General features: G+C 48.0%; 2 protein-coding genes across 7 annotated transcripts in view; both read right to left on the bottom strand.

Annotated features, from left to right (window-relative positions):
• Positions 1–120: 120 nt before the first annotated feature.
• On the bottom strand, positions 121–9,081 carry PLPP5 (phospholipid phosphatase 5). 2 transcript variants are annotated; one of them, XM_068174672.1, is made up of 7 exons: positions 8,945–9,081; positions 3,845–3,953; positions 2,190–2,280; positions 2,016–2,079; positions 1,583–1,707; positions 1,050–1,220; positions 121–728 (listed from the first exon to the last, which is right to left on the bottom strand). In XM_068174672.1, the coding sequence occupies exons 2-7, from the start codon at positions 3,902–3,904 to the stop codon at positions 559–561; spliced, it is 681 nt and encodes a 226-aa protein (XP_068030773.1). In that variant the 5' UTR covers positions 3,905–3,953; positions 8,945–9,081; the 3' UTR covers positions 121–558. The 2 variants fall into 2 exon arrangements, with proteins under 2 accessions (XP_068030773.1, XP_068030772.1); XM_068174671.1 differs by lacking the exon at positions 8,945–9,081 and adding an exon at positions 4,024–4,151.
• Positions 4,207–21,536, bottom strand: part of NSD3 (nuclear receptor binding SET domain protein 3) — a 36,547-nt gene continuing 19,217 nt past the window's right edge. For 3 of the 5 annotated variants that reach the window (XM_068174637.1, XM_068174638.1, XM_068174640.1), the window contains 14 exons: positions 21,394–21,522; positions 20,642–20,768; positions 20,048–20,245; positions 19,259–19,429; positions 16,610–16,759; positions 14,228–14,384; positions 13,466–13,668; positions 12,902–13,014; positions 12,191–12,460; positions 11,367–11,483; positions 11,127–11,268; positions 10,758–10,864; positions 10,232–10,436; positions 4,207–9,741 (listed from right to left, as the gene is read on the bottom strand). In XM_068174637.1, the coding sequence (XP_068030738.1) occupies positions 9,500–9,741; positions 10,232–10,436; positions 10,758–10,864; positions 11,127–11,268; positions 11,367–11,483; positions 12,191–12,460; positions 12,902–13,014; positions 13,466–13,668; positions 14,228–14,384; positions 16,610–16,759; positions 19,259–19,429; positions 20,048–20,245; positions 20,642–20,768; positions 21,394–21,522 (2,331 nt within the window). In that variant the 3' untranslated portion in view covers positions 4,207–9,499. Of the gene's footprint in view, positions 9,742–10,231; positions 10,437–10,757; positions 10,865–11,126; positions 11,269–11,366; positions 11,484–12,190; positions 12,461–12,901; positions 13,015–13,465; positions 13,669–14,227; positions 14,385–16,609; positions 16,760–19,258; positions 19,430–20,047; positions 20,246–20,641; positions 20,769–21,393; positions 21,523–21,536 lie in introns of those variants that run through there. The other 2 variants (XM_068174639.1, XR_010993921.1) reach the window with 2 other exon arrangements.

Here is a 21,536-nt window from a genome sequence, read left to right as displayed (position 1 = left end):
CTTGAAACTACTAAAGCTGCAAGGAAAGAGCACCCACCAGAAAGCCCTGCAGACACCAGAGGAAACGGCTTATAAAGCAACAACCCAAACCTTGAAATAAAGTTTTAGTACCACAGCTCATTACAAAAATTAAACTCCTTTATTTGGGAAATTAGAAAAGCTCAAAGTTGGCAGGTCCTGCACTTCATTTCCCAGGAGAAGGGCTGGGACAGCTCGGCTGGACTGCAGGGAGGTGGCCAGTGGTGCTTCCTGGACTGGACACAAGAACTCCCACCAGACTGAGCACACTGGGTTGTCGCATTTTCCCAGTTTGTGTTCACACCCCAACTGTCTTTGTGCAGGTTGGCAGCCCGAGTGCCTCCCTTGCTTCACAGTGGGCCTGAAGAGAGGGTGGCCTACAAAATTCAATGAGATGAAGCAACACAAGGGCCAGGGCAGGAAACTCACCAGCTCGGCAGGGAACTCTTGCCCAGGGGTTCATCCTCACTTCTCCTGAGCAGCCTCCCCCAAGCCTCGCCCTGCCCTGGCATCCAGGGAGCAGGCAGGAAGAGCCTGGCACTAGATGTTCATGTGGAAGCTGGGAGCTGGAGGCTTCTCCTCGTGCGCTGGCAGCGGTTTGGGCTTGGCCAGAGATGGTTTGTGGCACGTGGGGTCTGTCAGGGGAGGGTAGTACTGCCTGTAGCACAGGTATGCGAGCACCAAGCCCATCACTGAGCCAACCAACACATCTGTGGGCAAGACCAGAGAAAAGTTAATGGTCCTTCACCCTCCCAAGCCTCGTGATCAATTCCTCAGCAGCAGCTTTTCTGCTAGATCCATAACCTGACTTGGCTGTAAACCCAAGCTTGGTATGTATTTCAAAACCACAGAGGAAGGCAGCAGTTCCCTGCAGGAGGCAGCAAAATTGCCACTGGAGGAGAAAAAAAAACCCAACTTGCTGTTTGGGGCTCTGAACACTTCTGTGGCACCACAGCCCCCCCGTGCCTGGAGTGCCCTGCTCAGGGCACCTGCCGAGCCCCACCCAGGTGCACCAGCAGCTGCTCACCCACCTTCCCAGTGGTGCTTGTAGTCACAGGTGCGGGACACGGCGATGAGGGTAGCCAGGAAGAGGGGGAAGAGGAAGGCACAGAAGCGCAGGGCCCGGCCCCCCTGGCCTGGAACGAAGCTGTGCAGCTTCCCTGCCACGTAGAAGGCAGAGAAGGCAAGACCAGCGAAGGCAACTGGAAGAGAACAGAACAATGTCGGTTCAGAATATTCAGGCTTTGCTGCCAGACCTTCACCCTCTGCTGCTGCAGTGGAAGGGCTGTCAGAGGTGCCTGCCTGTGAGCCAAGGAAGTACCAGCTGGGAGTGATGGATCCTAGAAGCTGCTACCTGGCACACATCCCTCCTTCTGGGGTTGCAGACAGCTTTGGACCACATTTCTCACCCCACTGCTTTGCAGAGGGAAACCCGAGTCCCCCTCAGAATGCAGCCAAAGCTGTGGGGTGCAGGAAAGCAAATCCAAGCTGCCCTCCCCACGGGTCCTGCCCCCCAGAGCTCGCTGCCCAGGGCTGCAGCAGGAAGGAGACGTGGCAGACTCACAGGAAGAGTGTCCGCTGGGGAAGCTCTTGCGGCCCTCGGTCACCCTGCGGGCGTCTCCCGTGCACACCAGCTCGGCGTTGGCTCGGCCGTCCGGGAAGCAGCGGTGGAAGAAGTCAGGCCGTGGCCTGGGACAGGGAAGTGGAGCTCAGGGCCCCCCTGCGTGGGCACTGCCAGCACCCGCGGGGCAGCAGTGAGCACAGGGAGCTGCCCGTGCCAACGCGATCCTCCCCGGCCTGGGCCTACGTGAGCCCATCTGAGTGATGGCCTAAGACAGCAGCTCCCCAGCGTTTTTTCTATTTCTAAATTGTCTTTGCAGCTAGAAAAAACCACATTCTTTCCAGGCTGAGCATGTCCAAGTTCAGCTCCTGGCCCTGATGTGGCTATTGCAGACCTGCCTGCCCCGCGGCGCAGCTGGGAACCAGCCAGTCCTCACCTCCCCACTGCGAGCTTCAGGGCATTTGTGAAAACCCCGTTCAGGGCAAGAGCAAGGCTGGCAGCTGAGAGAGAGCAAAAGGGTCACATCAGCATCATCCCCACCTGAGAGTGCAGCATGTTCAGGCATGGGCAGGGCTCAAGCTGCCTTTCCCTGGAACAAGGAGGAGCTCACCAAGGCAGGCTTCCCTCGTGTCCTCGTGGTCAGCGCCCATGAACAGCCTCGCCAGGATGATGAGCAACAAGGGAGACAGAAATGCGATGAACTGCACAACACAGGGAGAATTTTAGGTGTCAGTGAAGCAGCTTTAAGTTCTCACCAGATCACAAGAGCAGTTACTCAAGAAGACTCTGAGTACACTTCCCTTCCCAAAGGCAAGCAGCAATCTGTCCTCTGCAATCGCTGCAGTTCCATCAGAACACAATCCCCCACCAGCTGGATTTGCAGCAGGCCCTGATCAGCCCAGCACATCCTTTGGTTCTCAGACAGCTCTCCTGGCAGAGTGCTGCTCTGGCTGCTTGTTGGGGGTGTCCCTAGGCACAGCACCTCAGCTCTCCCCTCCCTGCGAGCAAGCCCCAGCATTAGCGCTCTGTCAGCAGCACCCGAGCTCTGTCAGCAAAACCACAGCAGCTGCTGATTCAGAGCAGACAGTTATCACCATCCCCATCTCAGCCCCCGGGGATTTCACCCTGGGACACCCTCACCACTGCCAGGCTCCCATGGAGTCTGCTCCCACCTGAGCTCTGGCACACGTCCTGCTTTACACCGCCTGTTCCAAATGCTATCCCGAGGTTTTGTCCTTAATGTTTAGCGGCCACCTCTTGCAGGAAATCCCACCTGCCATTTGCCAACTCAGGAGCCACAGCCCTTCGCCTCACCCCTGTGACAGAGGGAGCCAATCCCTCTGACACACTGCTCTCTCCTGGAACTCCAACACAGAGTTAGTCAAACTCCTCTAACCAAGCCTAGAGCCGTTGGGAAAACATTTGACAATAAAATGATAATAAATCCCTGCTAAAAATAGCTGCTTGCAAGGAAAACATTCCCTGATAGCAAGAGCTGTGCTATCTTCCATGTGCCCAGTAAGTTAGACGTGGAATGGATTTTGGACAACAGTGCAAAGTCCTCATCTCTTTATGAGCTTCAAATCCCAAAGGCAACCCTGGATGGTAAAGCCTCAAAATACGACAAAGATCACTATATGTATATTGGCCTAGTTGGTACTAATCTCACAGGAGGGGTAGAAAGGGATTCACTGGGGTTGGGACCATCAAGTCCAACCCCTCTGCTCAGGGTCCTCAGAGCACATCACCCAGGACTGTGACCAGATGGATTATGAGTATCTCCAGGTGAGGAGACTCCCACTGTCTGGACAGCCTGTGTAACTGCTCAGTCACCCACAGAGGAAAGCTCTTCCTCCTGTTCAGGTGGAAATGTCCATGGTCCAGCTTGAGGCTCTCGCCCCATTGAGCAGAGCTGGGCTCCATCCTCACAGCCCCTCCCTGCAGCTATTTATCCACAAGGATACGATATCCTGCACTTTCTGCAACGTGCACTAGGAGCTGCAGGTATTGCAGTACAAGCCTTTAGCCAGCAGCTTTGCTTTAAAAGGAGAGCTGGCAATTCGAGAATAAATCAAAGTAAATGCAGGAAACACTGGCACGGGCTGCCCAGAGAATGTGTGGATGCTCCAGCCCCGGAACTGTTCACAGACAGATTATGTAGGGCTTTGTCTGGTGGAAGGGGGGCATCCCCCGTAGTGGGAGGGACGAAATGATCTTTTAAGGTCCCTTCCGACCCAAACCACTTCAGGAACCCACTGAACTTACAAACATGAAGACCGTGGGGACGTGGTCCACTTCAACGTAGGGGCTTTTGTAGAGCCACATCTCCTCGGGCTGCAGCACGCGCTGGAAGGGCGGCAGGAACTCCAGGATCCTGGAACGAGACGAGCACATGAGCGCTGCGGCGGGCGGGGCGGGGCGGCGGGCGGGGGTCCCGCACCCACCCGAAGGTGGCGAGGAGCAGCGCCCGCAGCGCGGCCTCGGCCGCCAGCTCCGCTCGCCGCATGGCCACTGCCCGCCCGCGGAGCCGCCGGGGCGGGGCGAGCGCGGCCCGCCCGGAGGAGGGCCCGCAGCCGGGAGTCCCGTTATCCCCCCGCCCCGCCCCGAGACGGAACTGACTCATCTCATCATTGGAACATTCAGAACGATTTATTGAAGTCAACCTCAAGCAAAAAATTTCAGATCAGTGGAATGTCATTAAAAACCTTTCCAAAGGAATCCTCACGGAAAAGCAAAAGGGAAAAAAAAAATAGATAAAAAAAAGAAAAAAAAAACCAAAAAAAAAAAAAAAAAAAAAAAAACCAAAACAAAAAAAAAAAAAAAAAAACCAAAAAAAAAAAAACCCAAGCCAAAATCCAAAAAAAACCACATCGGAATTCCAGAGTATTTGTAAAATAAAATAAAAAAGGCAACATCTCAGTAAATAGAATGTACAAAAATTATATGTTCTACCATCACACACAGTCAGTAAGAAGCTAAAATATTACAGGCAAGTCTCGATACGCTCTACCTAGAGGACAGGAGCTATCTATGTACAGGGAACCAGCTTTACAGGCTTCACACTATGCAAGAGGACAGAGGCCAACACAAACCCCCCAAAATATTGGATATCTCAAAGTCTATGCGGCAACATCAAGTCATGATACATTAATGCCCCGTGGAATCAGACACTCCTCGGTAGTGCCAGGGCTGCATCTGCGTCCAAAAACTCTTCCATACCGACTTCGGTGAATATCGACGCCTTGCTATTAAAGACTCGAGTGATTTCGTTAAAATAACATTTCACAGAATCTACAAAGTTTGTTACAGATAAACAAAGTCTACAGAAATAACGACTCTACAAAGGTCCATCTTACAGAGCACGTGGGGATGGAGACGGATCCGCGGGGATCTGTGTTGTGCAACATCACTCGCGTGGAGACAAAGGGGCTGGGGTCCTCACAGCACCCCGAATGCAAACCCCCAGCCCCCGGCTCCGACGGGACAGGATCACCCCGGGGGCTGCGGCAGCGCCGCTGGCTTGTTGGAAAAGTGACACCAAAATGAGATACAGATCCACCTGGGACAGGGAGCGTAGGGGTTCATCCAGTCTGGTTATGACCCAAAAGCGAGAGAGAACTGCAGGGTGGGGGGCTCCCCGGGACCCCACACAGCCGGGATCTCCAGAGGGACCCCGGCAGCTGCCGGCCCCTGGAGGTGGCACAGGAGGGCACAGCCCCGGGGCACAGGGAGTGGTAAATGGCTTTGGCAAATTCACACGTTTTCCCTTTTTTATTCACATTAATCACAGAAATCCCCTACACAAAGCACAGTTCCAGCTCCCTACCTCCCGCTCTGGAGCAGCAAGACCCCTCCCAGGGGAACACAGACCTGAGCTGCTCACTCGGAAATACAGTATCACAGGGAACAACTTTTCTTTTCTTCCTGTTCTGCCTTTTTCTTTTTCTCCTTTTTCCCTCAGAACAACACTGGGAATACATCCAACGTGTAGGAGTGCATCGTAAGTGCAAATGTTTTTTGCTACACAAAGAGAAATGGTGGGGAAAGCTGATGGGAATGGGAAGCAAAGGGACAGCAGTGCCCCAAGGTCGCCGTCTCCCACGCAACACCTGGCGAGCACACACCTCCGAGACAGCTGCTCCCAAACCCTCCCGTTTGCCATGGATCCACTGTACAGCGGGAGCAGGAAGGAGCTTGGGGGAAGTCAAGGACATTTTCAATGCAGTATACAAAAAAATCATGTATAAATAAAAAAGCTGTAAAAGGAACCGCAGAGCTTCAAGTACATTAAACCCTGAATTCAATGAGGCAGAGGTTTCCATGTTAAAGTGACTTCTCCGTACCAGCGTCGGACACCCCCATCCCACCCTCCCCCCTCCCCGCCCACATAATTCTGTAAAGTTTCAATATATACAGATTTTATGCTCATTGATAATTATGTCTAGTAATTGTGTCTTTCCCATTCTATCCTGAAATTAAGATAAAATAAGGGGGTTTTTTTTAGAAGAAAGGCCAAAAATCCACGTTCCAGCCCTATTACTCCATTTGAACTGATTCTCCAAGACCATGTGGTGACCAGAGAAGGTGATTTGCCCATGAAATTTCCTTCCTGAGCTGCAAACGCCTTCAACAGCCTAGGACAGGACAAGTCTATACAATAATCTGACAGCTACAGCAGCTAATGCTTGCACCATGTGTTCAGGAATGGTGGAGCCGGCCTCTGCACCACTGGAATCACAGAATCGTGGAATTCCTGCTTCTAGATTCATCTGGCCACGGGCTGCAGGGTGCCTGCACTGTGCCCCGGTGCAGCTGCAGAGGAAAAGCTCCAGTAAACCACAAACCCTGTTCCCTGGGCAGGGCAGCTCAGGCACTGCCCAGGTGGCAGAGCTGGAGGCAGGAGGTCACCAGACGTGTGAGGCCACCCCAAAAATTTAACATGAAACTAAGAGAAAAACATGCCGGTGTGTTCCCGTGAAGGAACAACAATGTGCTGGGACAGCACACTGCAATTCTCCACCAAAATCACCAGTTTTGTGGATTTCCCCTAGGTCTCAGCATGAAATGACCCAACTATCCAAGATTCCTTAATTTGGAGCCCACACAAATTAATTCAGCAGCTGCCTCCCACTCTGCTGAAGCCAATCCATCAGAACAGCTGTGCAATCTTTTCCTTACAAAGGAACTGCACTAAGCAACTACATTCTGGTTACTCAGTTTACAAAGACATGGTGAAAATGTACATTTTAACATCTAAGCCTGGCACCCAGAACAGCCCCTGCAGTCACCAAGATCCTCTGAAGTGGCCTGCTCTCATCTAACAATGTTAAAGCTTTTTGAAAGGCTCACCTTCTCTTCAGTTCAGAGTTTTGTTCACAAACTGAACAACCTCTCCTGTTTTCCCTTCTGAGTCCAAGCCCAGCTGTTGGCTGCTATGAATCACTTTTTGGTGGAAAAAAGAAGCATCTCTAAGAAGTCTGAACACAAAGTGAACCAAGACATCGAGTGGCACAAGAGGAGCAGCAGCCTTCATCACAGCATTTTTAAGAACTTTTAAAATAGAAGTCTGAAGCCTTCTGTGCCCTCCCTGTGTCCTGTGCCCTGGCACAGCTCTGTGGCATGGCCAAGGTGGCCCCTGACAGTCTGTGGCTCCCATCCAATGCTCCCAGGGTGTCCTGGTGCTGCCACACCACACATCCCTCTGTTCAGCAGGTCACCATGGACACGGAATGAATGGAGCAGGTCGGTGCACTCACACAGCAGCACGCAACATATCTGATATATATATATATATATACACACATATACACATATATATATATATATATATATATATCAGCTGATAGCTGCAATATCAGAATGCTCTGACTTCAGAGAAAATCACTGAATATTATCAAGCCTAATAAACAATATAAAGTCAACACCTCAGGCCCTACAGACACAGTAGCAAGAGCTGTGTTTGGAATTTCTGAGAAGGTTAAACATCCTCATTAAGAGCTTAAAAAGAGACATTTCCCACAGAAAACATTAAGAAAAATAAAATCCTTTTTGTACCTTTTTTTTCCTTTAAAAATACCAAAATCCAGCACTGCTTTCCAGCAGGGTTAGTGTCGGACCCTCACTGGAGCATGGCCCACAGCAGGAAGTGCTTCAGGGATCCCAAGAGCTGCTGCCCCAGGAGTGCTGCAGACACCCGTGGGGTCTGTCACCCCAAGGGAGGCGTGGGCACGTGCTCTGGGCCGAGTCCATGGCACAGCAGCTGCTCAGGGACTGTAGTGTATCTACCACTCTACCACCGCACACACAGAAAACTCCCCCTGTACATCAATTTGAGGATGAGAAGGACACCAGGCAGAGGCAAGACAGGTTCTAAATTCCACACAGACTTTTTCTTGATCTGAGAAGTCTCCGTGTTCCCACAGGTTTGTGTAAGCAGTTTTCCAGAGACAAGGCTCTTAATTCCAAGGCTCAGTTCAGCCAGATACCAGCAACATTTGATTATTTTCAGTACCCACGACCAAAGGCTGGCAGGGAGTAGCTGTTATCAGCACACAAGTCAGAAGTACTCGCTATACCAGGGTGGGGGCAGAGACAGTGCTTGGTGAGATCGTGGGCTGGGGGGAAGAGTCACCAAAACTAGCTCCAGCCTGGGGACACCAGTGCCCCGTGGCTCCTTGCACAAAAACATGGAGTAATATAGGTTTTCTAAAAAAATTCTGGAACAAGAGCCAACATGAGCCACTTTGAAAGCCTCACTGAAGGAGTCTGTCTCTCTGATTAACGGAGGAAATCCAAGACAGAACCATCTCCTGAGGCATCAGCTGGCTGCTGGGATATGGCCCTTACCCAGACACAAAATACCCTGTTCGTTGAGGAAGTGCTGAGATGTTCCTCAGCTCCATTAACAATGAAGATTAAAGTTAGAAGATCTCTCTTAACAAAAATATCTTAACATTCCATCGAAACCAACATGCACATGGGTCAGGTCCCCCACGTGCCCAAGCCTCCCTGAAGCCAAGGGGAGCCTGAGAAGGCAGGACTGAAGACTCACACTCAGTAACTGCCACCAAACCAGATGAGGAACCCACTGGCAGGACTGCCTTCAGCTCTGACTGAGGGCTGGGAGCCTCTCCTGCCTGGGAGGGGTTTCCAAAATGGGTGGGATAAAGAAATGACCGCTGTGCAAATAAACTCTGAATTTTTGCATGCCTGCAAATACCCAAGACAGCTCTGGAGCAAGGCACCACCATTTCTTCCCCACTGCCAGACCTTGTGTTACGAGCACTTCCCAGAAGTCACACACCTGATTTCTCACAGGAAAACCTTCACAATAATATTCATAAGTAAACATGAGAGAAAACCTACCTTCTCCAATGCCTTTAACAATAAGTACTGGAACAGAGGCATTTCAGAGTCACCTGGTCTGACACCCACACCTGTCTGTTTGGCATCTCAGTTACAGAGGGGAGAGGCTTTGCTCTTTCCATAAACTAGACACAAAAGTTACGTTGGCTTCGCTGTTTTGTTTTTAAAGACACGATGACTGATCAAAGCCAGATCTTCAACACCCTTTCAAAATTAAATAAATAAATATGTGGCTATGCTTTGCTTTCTACACTCAAAGAACATTATTTTAAACAGAATATTCTTTTCACTGTCAAAAGGTTTACGGTTTTCTTCAAAGGCCAAGACGCTCCTGGTTTCCAACAGTAAGAGCTGCTGTAGCACATTCAAGGGTAAAAGAAAGACCAAACAATAAAAACCAAACACCACTGCCTGGTCCTTCTCTCTCAGGTCAATGGTCCCAATTCCAGCTCACACGTGACGGCTCCGAGGACAAAGCCGAGTGTGGCATTGCAAACTCTGAGTTCATCGCCTGCTGCCCCTCTTCTCCCCTCTCGTGTTTGTTTTTAACCAAATTCACTCCTTTGCCTCTTCCACAGCATTCTGTGCTTCCAATTTGCACTTGATCTTGCTCCAGTACTCGGGTGCCACAGGAGATTTGGGGTCGTGTGCGGAGCAGCAGAGGCGGCCGTCCAGTGCCGATGGCACCAGGGCTCCCTTCTCGTGATCCTTACAGAAGGAATGGGGGCAAAACTCACAGAAGGACACGGCAGGATTGCTACAGATGTCACACTGATGCCACGGACATTCCCATTTTCCTGAGGATGGGAGGAGACAGAGAAAGAACTGGAATTAGTGCATTTGGAGACAGCACTGGCCTTTAACCCTCACTCTGTGTTGGATTGCTCAGATGAATGCAAACAAAGTTCAGAAAAATCAGCCGCCACTTCTGCCTCTCACGTACAAGAAGCTGACTGAAAACAGTTCTACTTTGCATTTTTTAAGCAAAAAGATGATGCTCATGTTTCAATCAAAATAAAAGGAAGTTTGATTCAAGGAGAGGAACAAGAACAACATTAAAAAGTATGATAAAGCCTCTGCCCACTGGTTCCATTTAGGAACAGTCACCTGATGTACTGCTAAAAGTGAGTGGTATTGCAAAAGCAAATTTTGTGCACTTAATGCAAGTGAATACTGCATTTCATGTAAGTGAACACTGTATTTTATGTACATGAATCCTGCATTTCATCTCCAAGACTGTCTTGTAGCAGGAAGGAAAAGCTGAGCAGGAGGAGCCACTGTTCTTACCAAAAGGTGGTTGAGTCAGGTTAAGGCATAGGAGGTGGTATGCTTTGGGACAGTCCTTCTTATCACACATGACCAGCTCTCCCCCATCTCCACACTGGAAACAGTTATCTTCATGCATCTGCTTCTGTTCTGTTTTTATTTTCCGTTTCTTCTGCTTTAGTTTTGCATTTTTCACCTTCTCTTCATTTGCTGTTGCAAATGCTGTCTAAGAAGGAGAAAATCACAACACAGAGTCACTTATAAACCCCCAGCATTCAAGTAAATTTTGGGTTATTATTTGCATGAATTCTTCTTAAACGAGATCCATTTAAAATAGTTTTTAAGCTCTAAAAGCCAGAAGTGCTCATTCAGATGTTTCTGAATTAACTTCCCGCCAGACACAACAGCATGGCAGGGCAGACCATAGAATCTCTGGAGACTTCCAAGGGTAGAAAGTATTAGGCTAAAGAGTGAAATAAATCAAAAGCCTCTCTGCCCTACAGAATTTCTGGATTTGGGAGGAGAAGCTCCAGTTCCATCCATGTACCTTGGGACGCACTCCCAGGAAGCCGCTGCAGTTTTCTGCTCCACAGTGACACTCGGTCCTGCCATTGCCCAGGCAATCCAGGTTGTAATTGAATGTTAATTCCATTCCTGAAATTTAAAGAAAAACAATTCATCCACATGGACGCTGAGGGAAGACAGGCCTGTGACAACAGCATTTCATTAGCATTTGTTACCATGAGACCCCTGCTAAAACTGGAACCTTAAGTAACATCTCCACTCCAATGAATGACAAAGTTCCTGAACACTTCACTGGTATTAATCACTTCCAAGAAAAAAAACACGATTCTAAGTGAGGAACTTGGCCACTGCAAGACAAAAGCAAACATGCCAAATAGTGCCATCCTTTTACCTGCAGGAATGTCACAAAGAGCAAACAGTCCAACTCTAATGTCACCATTCACTGTCCACTTCTGTGTTTCACAATTTGGGTTACAACTATGGTTCATAAAACGAGAGTAGTTCCCTTTTGGGCCAGCATCTATTATTCGGTCCTTCAAGGAAAAAGACAAAGATGTGTTTAGTACTTACAAAGCAAAGAGGTTTCCTGCTGCTGAGTGACATTTGCTATCAAACAAGACACGATATTCACCTTGGTTACAGTTAGCATATAAAAATTGGTGACACTGTTCTCGTGAGCACGTTTGATCCGCAGCCGGCACTCCTCCTCGTCTATCAGCTCCCCAACATATTCATTCACAAATTCACCCTGAACAAAGAACAAAAAGAGAACAAAAGTAAGAAATCTATGATTGTGGTTAGGATGCATAAAGGGAAGCAGCACAGAAAAAAGCATTTCCTATAAAAAAGACTCTGATCATCACAAAAAGTGTTACACTTTACTGGTCTGGTAGGCACAGTGTGAATACATGCACCAGGTAATTGCTGTGCTAGCAATACACCCAGGCAGAACAAAAGGCAGTCCTGTTCCTGCATTCAGTACACAAGACAGTTGTCAGGTCTATAAAACCCTTTCAACCTTCCCGCTTTCTTTCAAGGAGGACAATGTGACAATGTTCATGGACTCCTCAGGAAACAGGAACTGTTACAGTAAGTATTTTCACTACATACTTCACTTTTATTAGGACTTTAGTAGTCAATAAGCTCAGAACACTTGCAGTAACACAGTTTTCATGAAACACAGATTAAAAAAAGTCCTGAATTTAATAAAACTAATGGCTAAACCCCATGTTTAAAAGCAGCCCTCCAGGCCAACAGTGTTTTCTAAGGAAAATCAGAAGAGCTGGGGTGTGACAGACACCTCGATACAAGGCCACCAAGGCATTGGGCATTGCTCTGAGCAGCCGGGCAGCTGCTGAGGGGTTAAAACAGTTCATTCTCTGGAGGTGCAGAGTGCAATGCTCTCACCCAGACCCACCCCGATGACTGTCACAGCCCTGTCCTGGCTCTCTGTACCTTTTTGATGCTCCTCTTGGTGCGGAGGCCCCAGCCGCGGCGCTCGGTTTTGATGATCTCGGCGTCGGGGTAGAGCCTCTTGGTGAAGCACTGGTTCTGGCAGCGCTCCCCGGCCGGGCACACCTGCGGGTGGCACTCGTACTGCAGCATCCTGTTGAGGCACTCTGACTCCAGCCCGCAGGGGTTCTCGTCCGACGGCTTGCAGTTACAGCGCGGGATCTCCGACAGGTCAGCCACCTGGATCTGCACCTTCCCGATCACCTTGTTGGACTGGGGAACAAAGGGCAGAACAAGGGATGAAGGCGATGCACTGGGAGCACTGAGTCAATAACTGACATGAAAAGGCAAAGAAAAAGTTATTTTATTCTGTGTTACGGTACTGTAAAACACAACAAGGGATTAGTGAAAAGAACAGCAAAATTACTTATGTGGATTTCTTTAGGTTTCCACTGTTGAACACCTTGGTGTAAGTACATAACTTAGAATCATAGAACAGTGTGAGTTGGAAGGGACCTTAAAGACTATCCATCCCAACCCCTGCCACGGGCAGGGACACTTTCCACTAGACCAGGCTGCTGTGATCCCCACCCAACCCATCCTTGAACACTGCCAGGGAGTGGGCAGCCACACCTTCTCTAGGCATCCTTACTCATGCACAGGGCAACTTCCTCACACACAGAATAAAAATAAAATAGAAAGAGGCCAACTCACTTTAATGTGTTTATAGGGAGGAGGCTTCCTTGAATTCCTTTCAATTTCCAATGCCTCTTTGCTTTCTCTTTGTGCTTTCAGTTCCTGGAAACGCTTTGCTGCTTCTTCAAGTGCTGTGCAAGGAATTCAGAATAGAAAGCAATCAGCCCCAGCTGCTGCTAATTAAATATGTACATGTATCTATTTAATTTTTTTTTTAAGACTAGGAACAGAACTCTATTAACAAAAAGACAAGCTAAAAATTAGTTATTGCAATTTATCATGAATTTATCATCAGGTACTTTCAGCAGGTACCAAGATACCGAACAATGATCCCATGCAGCAGAGCCCAAGATCCATCTTAACATTCCCCCGTTTGTGGAAGCACTGAACTGGCCCACAACAACACACAATGAGTAGGCACTTAAACACATTTTTATCTGCAGTCAAGGGATCAACACAATGCTTGGATTTCACGTGAACACAGAACACTAGTCACATAATATTCCCATGCAGGTTAAGTGGTGATGGAGACACAAACACGTGGAATTGTCATAAACCGCTATAAACTTTGTTTGATTTTACCTTTCTTGAAGGTCTTGTTAATACTAGTTTGCCCCTCAGCAAAGCTTTTATCTCCTTCAACATAAGGGAAAACTCTGCCCTGGTGTACCCAATAGTAGTCATGTGAACCAAAGAAAAATACTGGGAAGTCCCCGATATCATGTTTGAGGCCCTGTATGTTGAGAGGCACAGACCTGGGATTGCAGATCTCTGCTGGCCACCACCTGCAGAGTAGGAGAGAAAAGAAGAATGTAAGTTCCCTGAACCAGAGCTTCCCAGTTTCCCTAATGGGACTGAGAAATAAAAGCCAGTTTTCCTCTCTTAAGGAAATGAATTCCTCCCTCATGCAGCCAAGGCTCCTGCTGGCAATGCCTGGGAAGCTCCATGCAAAACACAAGCAACATTCTCACTCCAAATTCTGGGAAAGCCTTCTAAGAATATCCGTGGCCTGAGAGTGGGATTCCAGGATCACCTGCAAACAGCTGTATTGCTGCAGCTGTCTAAAGCAAACACCAGCAAGGACAGCTGGGCTCTGCCAGCCCCTGCCTTCCCACATCCTGATCATGCTCTGCAGAACAGAGGTGTGTGCAATCCAGAGTCCATCACTGCCTGGGAGAAGCAGGAGCATCGCATTTCAAGGGTGACATCCATGTCTGACTGCCCAAGCAGAGAAATTATTGTATTTCTAACTCTTGTTCACGATGACGGAGATGCTTTATCTTCCTGCAATCCCAGAATATTTAAAACATCCAAAGCATTAGAACCCCCAAAAGGTGAACTTGCCTGTAATTCCCAAGCTTGACCCAAACGATCTGCTTGTACCGCAGCTTCTTGCCAGCTTTACAGTCATTGCAATTCCAGCATCCCTCAGGCATTTCTATGCTGAGACACTCGGGGTGGAAGGAAGCTGGGCACGACTCACAGCACAACAGTTTTCCACCTTGAAACAAAGAAGCCCTGCTTGGTTTGTAGAAGTCAGGATTTGCTACCCCCGTGCACAGCAATTTACATTCATTTAAAATCATCCACTCCAGATTCCCACTGCCCCACAGAAAAATGGCAAAAGAAAGGGATCAAGTCAAACTTAACAATGTTGGTTAAAAAGGACTGTGCAGGGCTTAATCTAAGCTGGGACTCTTAACTGCATCAGACACAAAAGCAGCTGAGGACTCAAACACGAGGTGGGTTGGCAGGAGGAGCACCATTCCCAAAGGAGGCACTGCAGCTGGGAACAGTGCTACCAGCTTTTAGTGCTCTGGTGATGGCCAAAGCAACCACAAAACTCCACATTTTTAAAGAATCCTTTTCAATCAACATTGCTCTGACTGAATCCCCAGCAATCATTAGTGAGCACCAACCCCACAGCCTATAGGTTGATCAATACTTTTCTGCTGCAAGGACAGGAAGAAGAGTTGTAATAAGTGTGTTTATGCCACAAAAAGTTTATCAGGATGAGCCTAGTACATAAAGCAGAATGAGACACACATGAGTTGTCCCCATCCCAAAAATTCCTGGTGCACAGAGGGAGCCTCATCACTGGGGTTCACGTGAATTTCTGAAGTTTACTAATTTGGGCAAAAGTTATTTTGGTTGGCTCACATTTTGGATGATGTGTTACATGTGGAGAGCCACAGCACATCTCTAAGCCACCCTCAGCAAAGCTGCTCACGTAAGATGACTTGATACATTACACATACTGAAATATTTTATACATGTAGCTATATAAAATATATAGTTATAGGTTCTTATATTTATATATATTTAACAATTAACAAGATTTTGTCTCCCAGATGGAAAATCTGGGAGATACTTGAGAGTATTCAAACCAATTTTCGATCGCAGTGTCAAAAGAAGTGTGAATAGTCACTTTAAACCTTTATCAGAAAATCTTGTTCACCTATAGACTTCCCAAAAAATCATTGCATTAATTGATCATTGCATGTTACAATAAGCATTCCTTAAACAATTCAGTTGCATGACCAACACTGTATTTCCTCTGCTAAATCCAGTAAAATCCAGTCACATGGATCCTCCAGAGCATCCAAACCCATAATGAAATTTTTGAAGTATTTTTTGCAAATGTAATTTCAGAGGAAATACAGACAAATTACTGAAACATTATCCAAGATGAGAAAATGCCAAGAGATGCAAAAATCAAACAAAATCAAACATAAAACTATCAATGCTAAGCAAGAAAAAACCCAACATTGCTCTCGGGATGCATTAGGCAGATATGGCTCAAGCTAAGCACAGGGCTCAAAATAATTCTTGTTTTCAGGAATTACAGGACTACTGCAAGCCATTGATCTCACAACGCTGACAGCGACCTAACTTGGGCTGGGAAATGGGGCACCGGCTCTGAACGCTCCCGGGGAACCAAATTTCTGTGGGGAACGAAAGACCACAGCTGAGCATTGCACACAGACAGCAGGAACTGCCCCAGGGGGGTCTGGAGAGCCTCAGCCACCCAACCCCAAGGGGTCTGGAGAGCCTCAGCCCCCTTGGCAGCAGGAGGTGGCCCTGTCCGGAGATGCGGGGTCCCTGCGGGGTCCCTGAGCCCAGCTGCAGCAAGGACCCGTCCCCACGGGAGGGGACAGGCATGGGGCACTCTGGCTCGGTGGTGGAGGTGGGACACGAGGCCCGGGGACTCGTGGGGACACACTCAGGCCAAACCTTCCTGCCCTCCTGCTCTGGCACCCTCCACAAGACACGGCACCCACCCCTGTCCAGCCCCAAACGCCCTCTCTCCTCTCAGGACCTGCCCGAGGTCCGAAGCAGCACATGCCCCTCTGCTTCCAATCAGTTTAAGTGCTTTTGCATCATCCAGGTAAACACTGAACTGCAACAATATCGAGATCCATCTGCCTCCTCCTCACATTGCTGTGCAAACAGCTCCCTGAACCTGGAACAGCCCAGGCCAGATAGAGAGTGACCAAATCTCTTCCAAGGAGAATTTAGTGACAGCAATTATTTTAAGCCCTTTTATAATAAAAAAAAAAAAATTAAAAATCGCCAACAACATGAACACAGGCTCACAAAAACCATGAGTGAAGGTCACTGAAAGCAGTCAGTGTCAGGGGACAAGCAGACATTTCTCCGTTGATTTAGAGAGAAAAAATAGAAAAAGCGAAAGTAAATTAAAGAGAAAGAAACTATTTTGGTTACCTTTCTCACATTTCTTTTTGGAAGCTGACGAAGGAGGAGGAATCATAGGTAATTTCATCAACTCAGCACGATTTGACTCATTCAGTAGGTAGTGGGACTTATAGGCATAGGAACTGAACAGGGGGTCTGAATGGTCCTGCACTACCAGCCCTATACGAAACAAACAGAAAGAGATGAGTTGCAATGAAACTACCCATGATTCCATGAAGGAAAAACCAAATAAACCCAATGAACACCTCTAATGCGTTATGTGGGGATGAAAAAAGGATAAAATGAAGAAAAAGGAAAGTCTGACAAAGTTTCTGTGCTAACAAAGACATTGTGCTGGAGAGACTCAAACTTAACTGGAAAATCTTGCAATGAAATAAGCTGTTTCTAAGTGGAATTTCAATTGGTTTTTTACCCTTCATTTGTGCATTTACAGACAAGCACAAGAAAAGCAACAAAGTTTGAATCCATGGGATCCCCTCTCCTTCCCACAGGGCAAAAGGAAGCTCCTCTGCAGACCTGGGGTGATGGTCACTGCAGCTGGGCCGTGCTCTGAGCTGGGGCTACAGATGGAACAGATGGTGGGAATGAGAACTCACCGTCCCACTCCCTACAAGCCTCTCCCTGAGATCTTGTCGACAGAAGTGTTTTGCCTCTGTAATTGTGCTGGAAAGCAAGGAGGAGGTCAGTGCTCTGTAAGGCACCATGGGGGAAGCACAGATGCAAGTTCTGCCCTAGGTTGCGGAGGTGAAGCTCCCCAACCCAGCCCTCCCAGGGCTGCTCCAGAACAGTCCAGCTCAGTTCCCTACATAACTCCATTCCAGGCCTTTGCAATTCTCTGTCCTGCACCAAGAAGAGCTTTTCCTCGTTACTCCAAAGAGCCAGGCAGCCCCGCTGAGAGCCCAGAGCTGCAGAGCAGAAGCGCTTGGCCAGTAACTCATGGCAAGAGCAGAGCAACTGAGCCCCAAAGAAACAGGAAAGATCAGCTACCAAGAGAGCCCCAGGTCTTCCCCTGAGGGACACACAGCTGGGGGCTGGAGAGAAGCTCTTGGATGGTGCCTAGAGCACTGCTGTAAGAAGACTGCTGTCAGCCCACCTGGACACGCATCGTTGGGAGGATTCCTAGAACAAGGGAACCTACACATGCAAACACATGCAATGAGGTGAACTGTAGCATGCTGACTGGAGGGTTTTTGCAGGGTGGTGAATAAGAGGTCTTTAAATAGCTTGTATTTCAAGTACCTCACTGTAAGCAAGTTTGTATATCTTACAAATTGTCTCTTATCTACATTTCTCACTTCATTAACTGCATCTAAACACAAAGTCTCTGCTTCTGATAACGACTACCACTAAATAAATCACCATTCTCACAGAGATGTCCAAGGATTTCTGAAGCGTTCCGTTCCCCATTTCTTTCTGAGCAAGTGGCTCAGTGCTCCTGCCCCAGGTACTGTCCTCAGCACTCTGGCTCCTGATTCCAGCCAGGCCTGGTGGACACAAGCCCCACAAGAACGCTCCAGAGGAACAAGTACAGAGTTGCTCTAAGACACAGAGGATTCAGGCAGTGGCAATGGTTTGTAACTGTTCAAGTTCTCCTAATTAAGATCTGGGGAATATACAGGACAGGGAATTCCATCTGCCAGGGCACAAGAGGTTATTTAGATTGCCAGGAGAAAATACAGACTTGTGCAGTTTCATCTCTGATGGAGCCAGATTCACGTGTAAAGAGAATTACTAAACAAATGTAAAGTGGAAGAAAAAAAAGAATGAAAAATTCTTTCTGCATTTCTTGTCATTCTGAGATGTGTAATTATTCCTCTGCTCTTGCTAAGTCAAGCCAATCTAAACTTCCACCTGAATGAACACAAATGAAAACAAGTAACTTCAGGATTCAGCTCACTTTCATTTCCCTATTAGTGACTCTCAAAACTGCTGCAGAGAACATATCCAATATAAACTGCTGGCATTCTGTAGAAGGTAGACATTAATATTATTCCAACAGAATAATGGTACTTTTGAATCTTGAGACCAAAGCAACTGCTGCACCGACATTTTTTTACGCTGCTCGCTGGCAGAACCCTGGTGAATGAAGAACCATAAAAGTAACAAGTGGGGAAAAAAGTTAAAAAGAAAAAAAAAGAACTTTGACACATGGAAAAGTTCAGCATGAAACCTGCTCATACAGTACTGCTAAAGGTCTTCTTTCAAAGTTCTCAAACGTGATGGCAGTTATAAATTGAGTTATTCTAGCTCATGAGTAAATCCCACCTTTTAGCCCTAAAACTTAGACAGTTTTAAGTTTGTAGCAGTGAAAGAATCCCCTTCTGCTTAATACAGTGATTAACAACACAGCAGCCATTCTCAGCATGAAAAGGCTGGAATGGGGGGATTGGGATCTGCTTTTCCCTTCTGGGAGAACAAGTGGGCCTGAGTGCCTAGTGCTGCTGCTGGCTATCAAACGTTATGGACCAACACAGCGAGTGGAATCTCATGAGAACTGCTGACCAAAATAAAATAAAATTAAATTACATAAAAAGTCCCAGGCAGCATTTAACCCCAGCAAGCCCTAAGGGAGGAGTTCCTCATGAAACACTGTTTTTATCACTAAACTGCACAAATGACAACAGAACTATAAAACAGGGGAAAAACCAAGTGTCTCACCTCTTGCACAAACGAAACAAAAGCCTACATTTACAGCTGATGAGGAGTGAGTCCTTTTGGAATGGTTACTACAGATGAGGATGTGGGATGACACAAACAAGCTTCCTGCAGCGATGCAGCCGTCTCCAGAGTGATAGGCCACGGGGCACCGCAGACATCTCGCCATGCGACCTGCTCAGGAAACACAGCAGAGGCACCGTCACCCGGGGCTGGCACCACTGCCGTGGGAAACCCCACTGAGGACAACCACCGCTCAGGTCAGCACAGGGCACAACTCCCCACAGGCAAAGGCAAGGCTGGGTCTATTCCAATGGCAGTACTGGGTAAAAGAAACAAACAGCTGCATCTTTTTTCGAAAGAAAGTTTCACAAATATTACCCCTTAACTTTCACTTTAAAATTGTTAAGCAAAACTTCCGTCAATCTAGAGGCTATTTGTTTGCTTTAAACATTTTGGTTCATTTCTAAAAGGATGCTCTTCCTTGAAAATCAATTGTTCACAAGGCCACTACAAACAGTCTTTTAAAATCAACATTCCTTGTCCTCGTACTGTGAACCCTTGGCTTCCATTAGACCCAGAGGCAAGAGCTGACCAAGTGTGTGGATCCAGGTACACCCCACAGTGTCACGCTGCCAGCTCTTCCCACCCATGGGCTATTTCAGCTGATGACCTCAGCGAGGAGGAAACCCTCGTTCCTCGCTGCACGCTGTGTTACAGACTGGAACTGGATGAAGTGTCACTGTGACGATGCAGCTGAGCCTCCTCCCTGCTCAGAGCCGCTGCCCTCACCTTTGCTGGCTTTGTGCATGTCCTTGTCCACGGAGCAGGCGGTGCAGCAGTGCTGCGGGCAGCGGAAGCCCCGGGACTCGAACAGGGCCGTGGCAAACTTGCGCACACAGGCCTCGTGGTAGAACTTCCCGCAGGTGCTGACAGAGCAGCGCTTCACATCCTTGCCAGGCAGCTTGCAGGAAAAGCACGTGTGCTCTCCTTGGAAGAGAAGGAATAAGGAATGCCGACTGTAAAAGCCAACTCTGACGTATAGATACTGTCCAAACAAATTCTGAAGCCAACAGGCTGTGAGCAATACAGGATCCTTCCCGTCCAACAGTGGTTACTGTGATCTACAATAACATTGGAGTAGTTGCTCACATAAAAGTCTCTTATTCCAAGTAAAACCCTAAGCAGTTCATTATTTGTTTTTCTTACAAGGCACTTGCTAAATGGAAAATGAGAATCTGGTCTCAGAGGTTAAAAAAGCAGCGGAAGAACCCAAACTTACTCACAAACCCTCGGAAAGCACCATCTTGGTTTGCCCTGACCAGAATGGCTCCTGAGCAAAGGGGGAAATCCCTCCCAGTTTTCCAGGCACAGGAACACACTCACCATTCTTACACTCGGTGCAGATGAACTTTTCCTCAGGCATGGCCTTCAGGCCGAGACACTCCAGGTGGAACATGCTGCAGCACTCACCCTCACAGGCCAGCAGCGACTCGCCGGAGCTCTCGCAGATCTGCAAGGGGCAGAGAGCTCAGCAGGGAACAGGGCACCCTGACGTGCCAGTGACTGCCAGGTGCTAACTACAGGAACTGCCTGGAACTGCTTTAGAACTAGGGTAAGGCAGGAGAACTAAACCTGGCAAGTCTCAGGCCGAGGACAATCCCAGCACTCCCTGCACTTTGCTCTGGGGTAAGTGCGAGCCAGGACAGAGGCAGGAGAGGCACTGCAGCATCCACCTGCACTCCTCCATGTCTCAGGGAACAAGCTGCTCTTGCTCTTCAGGTTTTTTTACTACTGACCAGGGAACTGGACAGAACATCCCAGGATTTTTTTTTTTTTAAATACTGAAAAATTCTCACTCTGTCCAATCCTGATCAAACATCTGGAATCTTCAAATGGAACGGAAAATGGCATCTACTTTTTGTACTGATGCTGGCAAGTATGGATTAGACACCACTTTCCAGCTGCTGAGCTTTCTGGCCTGCAGGAGGGCTTAGGAATCATTTAATATGAATCATTTCCAGAGCATAAAAACTTCTAAAAACCTGGATATTTTATCTGAGAGGTCAAATTAAGAGAACTAACAGAAATAGGGGATACATATTTAGTATCCATCACTTTCCAGTATCACCAGTTACCTGACAAACAGTGTCTTTTTTACTTGTTCCAGTTCCTCTCCTGGATAAGCTGGAGTCCACCGACTGCACATCTGAGGCATCGGCGTCAGCAGTGGCTGAGGGGCTGTCTGAACGCTTCCCAAAACTGCCCTACAAAGAGGAAA

Source organism: Anomalospiza imberbis, chromosome 28 (genome assembly GCF_031753505.1).
Source record: "Anomalospiza imberbis isolate Cuckoo-Finch-1a 21T00152 chromosome 28, ASM3175350v1, whole genome shotgun sequence".
Taxonomy (NCBI): domain Eukaryota; kingdom Metazoa; phylum Chordata; class Aves; order Passeriformes; family Viduidae; genus Anomalospiza; species Anomalospiza imberbis.
The sequence above is the reverse complement of the archived record's forward strand: the minus strand, read 5'-3'. Positions and strand labels throughout refer to the sequence as shown.

Excerpts from the sequence above, each read along its gene's own strand:
- PLPP5 (XM_068174671.1), bottom strand. The coding sequence starts at position 4,085 with ATGCGGCGAGCGGAGCTGGCGGCCGAGGCCGCGCTGCGGGCGCTGCTC. Across the intron at positions 3,954-4,023 it reads CTGCTCCTCGCCACCTTCGG|GATCCTGGAGTTCCTGCCGC; the intron begins GTGGGTGCGGGA and ends GTCTCGTTCCAG. Across the intron at positions 2,080-2,189 it reads CACGAGGGAAGCCTGCCTTG|CTGCCAGCCTTGCTCTTGCC; the intron begins GTGAGCTCCTCC and ends GCTCTCTCTCAG.